We start from the raw sequence: 11,917 nt of genomic DNA, 5'->3' as shown, positions 1-11,917 counted from the left end.
TTTTTTTACTGTTCATTGTGAGTTTATTGAAGTTTCTCTTCCTGAAAAGGAGTAGTTTCAAAACAAATCATATTTTTTTCACACTCTGATTTATCAAGGTAAGGACATTTGTCCTTAACTTTGATTCCATGGAGCCATATGATCAAAGATAATATCTCAAACAACAATTTTTAAAAATATATTCTTTACAAAAGGATCTTTAAAAATTCAGTTTATTAATGTTTAAAAGTTGATAAAGCTATGTGCAAAATAATCCACAAGTCAGAAACCTATTAAATACTATTTTAAAAAAACAACAAGACTTTTCTTGGTTTAATTGCACTGAAAACCATACTAAAGAGATAGTAATATATTTTTATTCTTTGTAATATTTATACACATCTTATTTACTACCTAATGAATAGCTGTACTGAAAAACTCCTACCAATTAAAGTAATGCTTTCAAGGGCACATGATGATGGTATTTTCTTAAGAAATACACATTCAATGATGTTAACACAGGTTAGGAAGAAATCGGATAAAAAATGATCTCTGATGAAACAAATACATTCAAACATCATAAAAAGTACTTTTAACACAACAAAATACAACCATCCTGGTTGAAATGAATCTCACGACGCTTTGAAATAAACATCCACAAAAAAAAGTGCCAAAGACAGATGTCATATTTGTTAGAAATTAAGAGTTCTCTCTTGGTTTACAAAAGTTAACTCCCATGTTTTCATTTGTTCTATTTTGTTTTTGTCTTCCCCACACCCCAACCATGAAGCTAAAGAACCTGGCTGGCAGCTAGCATTTAGATAAAGATTTCCTTATTCTGATAACTGCCAAGATGGATATGACAGTATAAAACATTTCACTGAAGAAAAAAAAAGTATGTGTGTGTGTTTTTGTAACTGCAAGTGACTTCAGCCAGATTCCCAAATACTCATCCAGCCTGTGTGGAAACTTTGGCCTCAGCAAATGAAATGACTGGACATCACATGTTTTCCATCTCTTTTCTGCCTCACTTACTGGACACAGCCTGCTAACAGATGGGTTTGAAATGGGCGGTGCCACACAACCCACCTCTAGTGAACACCTGGCAGGTTCACCGTCCAGGAAAAGAACCTTGATGGAGAAGGGGTGTGGGGAGGGTGGGGTGTAGAGCATCTGGAAGACAGGAAGTGCACACACTTTCACACTCACTTGGGTTTGAAACTAAAGGGAAAGAGAATACCTCTTCAAAGGCTCCAGAGACACCTGCCCCTGGGACCTTGGTCTTTGAGGAGGGGTTGAAGAAACCCTACAGGAGCCTGACAATGCTAGACCTTTGGCTCAGTACAAAATCAAAGCTCCAGGGTGGGGTAGGGTGGGTTGGAGTGGGAGGGGGGAGGAAATAGGCTCCAGACGTGGTCCTGCCCTCCACCCTTCTCAGTGCATTGTTCACAGAAACTACTCAGCCAGCCCACACCCACACGTCCAGGCTGTGACCCCCCTCCCACCTCCCTCTGGCCAGCAGCAGCTCCTTCCTCACAGCCCATGGAGGCTCGGATGCATTTTCTTTTCTCTTCTTTTCTCTTTCCAAATGCTGACCCATGTAAGAGTATTTCTGGGGCTGGGGGGAGGGGAGGATTCGAGGACCTTCTTGGCAAGTTCCCAGTTTTAGGAAGAAGAGTTGACATTGCCAGAAGACATGATAGTCTCCGGGTTGTCCCCATCGTCCTTCTGGGGGTGAGAGGAGTTGTCGGATTTGCTGCGGCTGAACTCCATCCCCGCGATGATGGGTCTCTTGATCTTGCCGGTGGCGTGGCCGCTGGGACACTGACAACAGGACAGGAGGCGGATGAAGGCGCGGCGCATCTCCTTGTTGGTCAGGGTGTAGATGATGGGGTTGGTCCCCGAGTTCAGCACGGCCAGCACCAAGAAGTACTCGGCCTTGAAGAGGATGTCGCAGGTCTTCACCTTGCAGCCCACGTCCAGGAGAAGCAGGATGAAGAGGGGGGCCCAGCAGGCGATGAACACGCTCAGGACGATGATGACCGTCTTCAGCAGGGCCAGCGACTTCTCAGAGCTGCGGCTGGCCTTGGAGAGGTTCTTGCGGAAGGTGAGCCGGCGACTCCGAGTCCTGACCAGCGAGTAGATGCGGCAGTAGAGGATGACGATGGAGAGCAGGAGCAGGGTGAAGACGGTAGTGCAGAAGAGGATATAGTGCTTGTGGTAGAGGGGCAGCACGGTGGAGCAGCTGGTCAGCTCGCCCAGGCAGTTCCAGCCCATGATGGGCAGGCCTCCGAGGAGGAGGGAGATGACCCAGCAGGCGCTGATCAGCAGGAAGGAGCGTGAGCTCTTGCTGCCATTGTGCAGCTTCATCTTCAACATGGTGATATAGCGCTCGATGGCGATGGCCAGCAGGCTGAACACCGAGGCGGACAGGGCCACGAACATGCTGCCTTCCCGCAGGAACCACTGTGCCGGGGTGAGCTTGTAAGTGATAGCCCCGGAGAGCAGGAGGTTGGCCGTGTAAGCCACCCCGGCCAGGAGGTCAGACAAGGCCAGGTTACCAATGAAATAGTACATGGGCCGGTGGAACTTCTTGGTTTTCCAGATGGTCAGCAAGACGAAGATGTTCTCCAGGATGATGAAGCAGCAGATGAGGATGAACACCACCGACGTCAGTTTCAGGCTGTGCTCCTTGTCCGCGCTGGAGTTCAACTTTCCCGTGTGGTTGTAATGCCGGACGATGATGTCGTAGTTAACGTAGTCAGAGACCGAGCCATGGAGGGCCTTGACCAGCGGGGTGTGAGTGGACCCCATGGTGCCAGGCCCGTGTCTCTCCACACACACACACACACACACACACACACACACACACACACACACACACACACACACACAGGGAGCCGCCCCCAGGCGGTGACCGTTCCCCAGATGGCCACTAGAGGGCCAGGTCCACAGGGCCGGGCCTTGGCTCACTCAGCCAGGGGCATTCAGTGAGAGGAGATTCAAGCTTTTCTTCTGTGCTGATTTTCCCTTGACTAGAGAGGGCCTGGGGACCCACCGCCTAAAACAAATGACAAAGAAAACAAGAGTCAGGGAGGGGGAGAAGAAAAAGGCCACTGCACATTAGCATAATTCATTCCTGCTCAGGCAACGCTCCAGCTCTGTGGCTGGTTTGTCCTAAGGAAACTTGGGGAGAGTGCAAGGAAGAGTTGTTGCTGTCATTTTCCTAGTGAAACAAAATGGAAAGTGGGAGAAACACACACACACACACACACACACACACACATGCACATTATCAAGTCTGCAAATTCTAACTAATGGAAAACTCACTCTATGATCACATTTCACCCACATGGAAATTTGGAAAATCTAGGAAAATGTCCTATTCTGTGTCACCTCCCTGCCCCTTTGCTCTCTCCCCATCCTGGCCCCCCTATTCCAGACGACGATATCTCTAAGGTGGCCCCCAACTCCACCAATTTACCATTTGCAAGATCTCACCTAGGAAGAAACTGAAGGGCCAAACCCCCCAGCTCAGTTAAGTGACATAACACCACCTCCTAATTGCCATTCAAGAAAGTAAATTTACACAAAATCCATTTGACATGTACGCCATTTTTCTGCTATTAATAACTCTAGTAGCAGGTGTGCAGAGGATCGAGGGGCGCAGCGAAAAGTGTGGGCTGCTAGGCTGGCCCAGGCCTTGCTGTAAACAGGAAAGCTAGGCGCCCCCGTGAAGCAACTGCCTATTCTTTCTTCTTCTTTTTTTTTTTTTCTGTGCAAGCCCAACACAAGTGAATTTAAAGGTATGCAGGGGAGAACCTTCATAAGGGATTGCAGCAAATCCCAGAAAAAAGTGTCATAGATGAAGTACAGAAGTTGTGTTATTTTAGCCAGTAGCCAATACACACACACACACACACACACACACACACACACCACACACACACACACACACAATACATGCCATCACATTTCGAAGTGCAAGTGCAAAAGTCCTCTGAGGAACACGCACACACGCGTGTCCTGTGCACTGCTGCACACGCGTGGACAGTTCCCCATACCACTTTGCCTCTTTCCACAGAAGGAAAGCGTGGGGGTAGACACAGCGTTTCTGTACTAGGAGTAGAAGCCTGCTTGCCAGTGGTTGAAAGGTTTCAAGACAAGGCACTTTTGTGATACCCGTCCTGGAGACCACAGCCATCCCAGTCATTTCCCGATAGCAAAGGCTTACCGCACACACACCCCAACAAAAAAAAACACCCCCAAGTCCCCCACGCTGCCCCATCTCTATTCTACACCCCCACTTTCCAGGAGCGCCAAGTTGTAAGTCAGTACGCGTCTCCGCTGGTCTTTGTCTACAGAATTCCCTCCAAATAACGATTTTCCCTTTTCTCACCTCAAACAAGGCTCGGCGCCCAGTACCCCCCCACCGCACCCACAGTGGGTTCTGACCCCGCACCGCACCCCCCGAACGCCCCACAGCAGTCCCACCGCCAGGCTTCACGGGAGCCCAGAGAGGAATCGTTTCAGTGTCCAGAGATGGCTGTCTGCAAAGTTCTTGATGGTTTCGAAACTCTACCCAATTCCCTCCACTCCGGAGTACTGAGGAGGGGGGGTTCCCCAGGGGCGCCCCCCAATCGGCCGCCTCCCCCAGCGCTCTCCCCGCCGGCGCTCGGGCCCTTCGTGGCAGCCCCTACCTCGCTCAGGCCGGGCGAAGTTGCTTTCGGAGAGCTCTCGATCGGCGGGCCGCGCTCGGCATCTTGCTGCTGCGGTGGACGGGCTCGAGTGACACCAAGTTCCCGGCGCCTGGTCCCCTCCCTCCGCAGCCCCGCGCCCCCAGCACCAGCCGGCCCCGCTCGCCGCCGCGCTCCGCGCCGCACTGCGCGGCCGAGGCTCCGCGCACCCCGCCGGGGTGGGGAAGAGACGGGGAGGGGTTAATGCCTTTAACTCTTCCCGCCCCGGACAGCGACACCCGCCCCTTCCCCACCCCCCACCAGCTGGACCCGAGAGGGGGTGGGGGCGGGCAAAGAGGCGGAGCCCAAGGCCCCCTAAATTCTACACTATAAATCACGTCCCTTGCCAGCTCTCCGCGCTTCCCTGAAGATGGGGGACAATTCACCCGAGTTCTGGACACCGAAGGAAGTTGGGGACCCATGGGAAACTTTTCTCCCGAAAACTCTTAGGGCGCAGTGGATCCAATCACACCTCCTGGTGGATCTCTTGGTCTCCCCTCCCTTCTCCTAATCCACAGCAGTCCGGAGGGGAAAGGCCGTGCGTGTCCCGTGGCTGTGGCTGGAGCCACCTGGGAAGGGAGGCTGGGGAGTGAATGCGAGGCGCCTGGCTCGAAAGGGACACTGGCCTGGAGCGATCCTGTCGTTCCTCGGCTGATGTCACCCACCTTCGAAACTTGCAGGCTGAAGGGGCAGAAAGTGGCTTTTCCCGGGGTGCGCGGTGAAAGCGGCAAGCTCTGGGGCTTCTTGGGGGAGGGGAGGTCCCCGTAACTGAATGCAGAAGGCAAATTTCGAGTGCCAGTCTCCCTCTGTGGGCAGCCAGGAGCCTGGGAGGAGGCGGGCTCCGGACCAGTCCTGACAGATTTAAAGGCTTGGGTAGCTCAGAAATTTCCAAAAGGAAAGAGACGCCAGGCCCAGCGCAATCCGAGGCTAGCAGCTGCCCAGCTAAGGGTCATGCCCTTTCCCTGTCCACCGGGCAGGAGGAGGCGTTGGGGGAGAAAACAAGCCTCTCCCCTGAATCTCCAAATTTACATTTCGCCCTCCCTTCTATTTCATCTAGATACTACTTGGTTTGAGAGGCTGAGGGTGGGCCTAGGTCAGATTTGCCTGAGTAGCAAGCTCAGGGCACTGGGGGCGACTTGCACCCCATCCTGGGACATCCAGCCTTCCACCCTGTCAGAAGTGCTGCTCTGGGTGTGCAGTTTGAATTGCCAGACACACCCTGTACCTGAATGACTCACAGGAGCCCGAATATAAACCACAGACCCCTTCTGAGTGAGACTGCACCCAAGTCCTAGCCACAAATTCAAGTGGGTGCCTCCAATAAGGAAAGCAAGATTAACGGTCCACCAGGCTTCCGGCAGGACTTAACTGCAGTTGAAAGGGGAGATGCTTCTGTGGGGACCTACAGCCCCACAAGTGAGAGGTCAGCCATCACCGCTACCTGCGGTGATTTAAGAGTTCTTTAAAGAACCAGAGTAACAGTGAGGTGTACACCTAGACTGAAATGGAGTGAGGTGTACACCTGGACTGAAATGGAGCAAGTCATAAACTATCTTGATTCTACAGCTCTGTGAAGCAAACTAGCATTGTTAGCTGTTCTATTCAAGACCAAAAGGTCACAGGTCTGGTAAATTTCCCAACTAATAGTCTGATCTGGGCTCCAAAAGTTAAGTGTTTTGGTGTCTTACATCCTAACTCAAATGCCACCTATCTGTCCATAAGGAGTCAAGAAATGAATTGGGCTGGGAGCTGGTGGCTACTCAAGAGGCAGAGGTCTAAGGGTATCAGTTCAAAGGCAGCTCAGACAGGAAAGTCCATTAGACTCTTATCTCCAATGAACTACCTGAAAACTTAGAAGTAGACTTATGGCGCCAGGTGGTAGAGCGCTAGCCCTGAGCAAAAAAAAGCCCAAGGACTGAGCTCAGGTCCTGAGTTCAAGCCCCATGATCCATGACAAGAATGGGTACACAAAGAAAAGGAAAAAAAATAAATAAAAATGGAGGTGTGGTCCCAGTGTTAGAGCACCAGTCCAATGAGAGCTGGAGGCCCTGAGCTCAAGCCTAAGCACTAACTGAAACCAGAAAATTAAACCATAGTAATTAAAAAGAATTGAAATATATGTTCCAGTAGAGGCAGAATTCTAGATTTAATATTTTATATTTATGCTTATTTCTGACCATACATGTCTACAAATATCTATTTTAAAAATTACTACTTGATATCTTCAAAAACAATTAGCTCTCTGGGCATACCAAGTATGTGTATTTGTTTCTTTATGGCAGGATATAGGGCTTCAACTCAGGGCCTTCACATTGTGACAGTGTTTCTTTTTCCCCTAATGCTAGAGCTCTCCCACTTGAGCCACATCTCCATTTCCAGCATTTAGGAAATTAATTGGTAATAAGAGTCTCAAGGACTTTTCTGCTTGGGTTGGCTTAATTCAGTCTTCAGATCTCAACCTCCTGAACAGCTAGGGTTACCAGCGTGAGACACCGGCACTGGGCCTATTTATTTTTAAGCCATGCATCTGGGCTACCTTCAATATGAGATCTTGAAGTCCCTGCCTTCTCAATGCTGGCATTGCAGGCATGTACAACCATACCCCCATATGTAACATTTGAATGCATGTTATTAAAAACCTCTCCTTGCTGGTCTTATTTAATGTAAATTTGCTCTAAGTAATTGTGTACCAGAGTCTAAGTATCACACACATCAATCTATTTAGTACTTAGAGTTTTATCCCTGAAAGTTAGTTACAACTATGATCCAATGTTTACAAACAAGGAAAGTCAATCTTAGATGAATTCACCACGTTAGGTACTGTGGGCTATGACCATAGACTCTTAACCACCACCAAGATGAACCTCAGACGTGTCTAAAAATGACACAGGAGAAGTCAATCCCTTCTACGATAAATACCATTGATGTGGACAACACTGAATATTGGATCTGGTGTTCTTAAAAAGCTACTTTGCCAGTGATTAATCAATACTATCCAACTCAGTGACATAAATATGAGACATAAAAATCAGAGAACCATTTAGGCAAAATCAGTAAGTAGGGAAACTGCTTCCACTGATGCTTTCTTCGGAAATTTCAGGTCTCTAATCCACCATCTCCTGCCTTTCCACTGCATCACCTCCACCCTTTCAAAAGCTATCTTCCAATTGCTTTCAGGAGAACGACAAGCATTACATTCTCAATCTATCTCTTGGCTTCTAGCCCAACTCTGCTTCTGCCTAGAAATCAAATATGCTAATAGTATTTCTCATCATACTGAGGATACAGACACTGTCCAGATCTTGTCTACCTTGCACCCTCCAAAATTGCTGTTATCAAAGCAACTTCATTTTCTGTCTTCCTTCATTCTTTCCTTTCCTTTTCTTTCTTTCTTTCTTTCTTTCTTTTCTTTCTTTCTTTCTTTTCAATCACTCTTTACTTCTTTCTTTCTTTATTCTTCTTTCCTTCTCTCCCTCCTTCTCTTCCTCCTTCCTTCCTTCTTTTTTCTTTCCCTCCCTGTCTCCCTTCCTCCCTCCCTCCCTCCCTCCCTCCCTTCCTTCCTTCCTTCTTTCCTTCCTTCCTTCCTTCCTTCCTTCCTTCCTTCCTTCCTTCCTTCCTTCTTTCCTTCCTTCCTTCCTTCCTTCTTTCCTTCTTTCCTTCTTCTCTTTCTATGCTAGTACTAGGTCTTGAACTCAGGGGCAGAATACTCTGCCTTAGCTTTTCCCACAAGTCTAGCACTCTACCCCTTGAGTCACAGCACCACTTCCAGAATTTTGCTCATTAATTGGAGATAAGAGTGTCACAGTCTTTTTTGTGCCTGGGCTTGCACTCCTCAGATCTCAGCCTCCTGCGTAGCTAGGATTATAGACATGAGCCACTCAGCTATGTTCTTTATTAATTTTTTTACTACTTTTCCTTAAGGACTACTAGATAAATATCATGTAATCATTGGGGCATACACTATGAATAAATAATTAATCTATCTATTTGTTAATCTGCAATTTAAGTGTCACAGGATAAACTTTCTTCTTATTTGCTCAATCTAGCAACTCTACTTTGTTTTCTAACTGCCTTCAGTCACTTTCCAGCTGTCCTTTCATCTCCAGTAAAGACCCAACCCCTCACTCATTTACTCAGAGGAAAATAACAAGCTTCCTATGGTGGAGGAAACAGCACATTTAATTGATGTCCCCATGAAGATCAAAAGTTACATGGCTTATATCTGTAATCCTAGCTACTCAGGAGGCTGAGATCTGAGAAGTGCTCTTCTCAGAATATATTTAGTAATTCAGTGTATATAACCTTAACTGTATCATCTTTTTTACTCCTACATGGATGGAAAAGATTGGTCATGGTTTTTATATGTTTGTGATTTGTGAGATTGAGCTATTTGAAAATAAAGTATTTGTAATTAAACATGAGAGAAATTGTAGATGCGAGATTTTATGAACTTTTCATTTAATTTACAAAATGAAAATTTTGTCACCAACAAACTTATTTAGGAAAGCAGTGAGAAAATTCCTATTCAAAATTAATGGAAAATAAAACAAAGCATAAAAATGAGCAACTAATGAAATAAAAATTATTCTGATGCCAAGAGACAATTTGTATCAGTAAATTTGAATCATACCAAGAACCTAATAAATTATTAAGAGGGAAATACATGTTTTGAATAGAAACAGTGAATATTCAACTCAGTATTAAATTGCTTATTATCCATATAATGGGGGACAATGACTTGTAAGAACCAGAAAAAGATATTGCTCCCACTGCTTTCACATTCAAAAATCTGACACAGACAAAAGCACTATACTGTTCAAAATACATCACTATGTTACATAGACACTAGTAATCTAACAGGCTATTATCACAATTAAATATATTTATTATCAACACATAATAAACGTTGGAATGTTATTCAAGAAAATAAAAGTCATAACAATGTTCTAGTCTTGAAAATAGCTTTAAAAAAGTACATGATGTTACAAATAATAAATTTTAAAATTGAAAGAAACTTTGTTTTGCCAGTCTTTGGGCTTGAACTCAGGGCCTGGGCCCTGTCCTTGAGTTTTTCCAAGGCTAGTGCTTTACTACTTGAGCCACAGTACCACTTCTGGCATTTTCTGTGTAGGTGGTAGTGAGAAATCCAACCCAAGGCTTCAAGCATGCTAGGCAAGCACTCTACCCCTAGGCCACATTCCTGGCCCAAACACTTAAAAAAATACCCTGATGAACATGGCAGAGAGAGGGGACTGAAATACCTCTCTATTTTCCCTACAGAAAGCTGTATTTTTTTTTTGCCAGTCCTTGGCTTGAGCTCAGGGCTTGAGCCCTGTCCTTGGACTTTCTCAAGGCTAGAGCTCTACCACTTGAGCCTCAGCACCACTTCTGGCTTTTTTCTATGCATGTGGTACCAAGGAATCAAACCCGGGTCTTCGTGCACACTAGGCAAGCACTCTACCACTAGGCCAAACTCCCAGCCCCAGAATGCTATATTTTAACATTAGGTCCCAAGAAGATCAAAAGATATATAACACTAGCTCACATCTGTAATCCTAGCTACTCGGGAAGCTGAGATCTAAGGGTAATGATTTGAAACCAGTTCAGGAAAGAAAATCCTTGAGAAGCTTATTTCTAATTAACCAACAAAAAGCAGTAAGAGGAGATGTAGCTCAAGTAGTAGAGCATCTGCTTTGAGTATGAAAGCTAAGTAGGACCTTAAAGCCTGAGTTTAAGACCCTGTATGATATATAGCAAAAATGTAATAAAAATGTGTTATAACCTGTTTAGGAGCTATGATATGGTAGAGAATGTTCTTAGCATTCTATAAGCCCTGCATCCAAGCCTTAGCATATTCACACACAAAAAAACCCAATTATTAATGAAGAATTTTGTTATTTTAATGATTCATGTTGCATAGTGGTAGTTTTTTTGTTTTGTTTTGTTTTCCAGTTGTGAGGCTTGAACTCATGGTCTGGGCACTGTTTCTGAGTCTCTTTATATTCAAGGCTAGCACTCTACCAGTTGAGCCACAGAGCCACTTCTGGGTTTTGAGTAGTTACTTGGAGATAAGAGTCTGGAAATAGAAGGGAGTTTGGCCTAGTGGTAGAGTGCTTGCCTTGCCTACCATGCACAAAGATCCGGGTTCAATTCCTTGGTACCATATACACAGAAAAAGCCAGAGTGTTGCTGAGGCTCAATTGGTAGAGCCTTGAGAAAGCCCAAGGACAGTGCTCAGGCCCTAGGCTCAAGCCTAGGACTGGCAAAAAAAAAAAAAGTCTCACAGGGGATTTTCTTTCCTGGCTGGCTTCAAACCCTGATCCTCAGATCTCAGCCTCCTGAGTTGTTGGGATTATAGGCATGAGCCACCAGGTCCTGGTACATGGTAGTCTATTATGTACAGTAATTCATTGTTAAGTCTTTACTTACGCTTAAATATCCAATTTGACATATTTTTCTAAATGTGAACCCTCTTTATTTAACTGAATAAGCATGTGCAGATCTCGTATTTCTCTCAGCTCTTTGTAAGTTATTTACTTAATTATGTGAGATTGGTAAAAGGAGACTATATGGGTTCAAACCTTCATGTTTGGATAGTAATTTCCATTCATGATTGCTCAAACTGGTAATCATTTTTATTTATAAGCTTCTGAATGAAATCGTTTGAAGGTCATTTAATAATTAAGTATAATGAAATATTGATTCCATTAATAATTAAATGATTAATTATTTTATATTATTATGGATGCAGATTTTATAGCTTGATCAAATAGTTACTGTAGTATACTTACTTCCTTGTGTACTTTTTGTATTGCCTTTTTCTTTTTCCATTTCCTATGTGTTTATCACTAATTAGCCCCAAATAACACTAAGACCATCAAACCCTTGAGAGAAACAGAATCAAATTCATGGAAAATTTTTCTGGGGGGCAGGGATTGTCTGTCCTGGGCTACAGCTCCATTTCTAGCTTTTTTTCTTTTCTTTTCTTTTTTTGGCAGTTTAGTGGTGATAAGAGTCTCGCAGACTCTCCTGCTTGGGCTAGCTTCAAATCACAATCCTCAGATCTCAGCCTCCTGAATAACTAGGATTACAGGCATGAGCCAAGAGCACCTGGTTTGAGAAATCGTTTTTGAGTCCCTCTGTCCTCCTTTGTAGTTCTGTCGCCTGATATCATTCTGGAGCTGAGCCTCACCACTGTCTTG

At 45.5% G+C, this 11,917-nt stretch overlaps 1 protein-coding gene across 1 annotated transcript; it reads right to left on the bottom strand.

Annotated features, from left to right (window-relative positions):
- Positions 1–335: 335 nt before the first annotated feature.
- S1pr1 (sphingosine-1-phosphate receptor 1) lies at positions 336–3,059 on the bottom strand. The gene has a single exon (XM_090334281.1). It carries the CDS (start codon positions 2,791–2,793, stop codon positions 1,645–1,647), a length of 1,149 nt encoding a protein of 382 aa, XP_090190407.1. The 5' UTR covers positions 2,794–3,059; the 3' UTR covers positions 336–1,644.
- Between the last annotated feature and the right edge of the window lie 8,858 nt (positions 3,060–11,917).

The sequence above is a fragment of the Megascapheus bottae genome, chromosome 6 (assembly GCF_031878675.1).
Source record: "Megascapheus bottae isolate mThoBot1 chromosome 6, mThoBot2.hap1, whole genome shotgun sequence".
Classification (NCBI taxonomy): Eukaryota; Metazoa; Chordata; class Mammalia; order Rodentia; family Geomyidae; genus Megascapheus; species Megascapheus bottae.
Note: the sequence above shows the minus strand (reverse complement) of the source record. Positions and strands in the feature narration are given on the sequence as shown.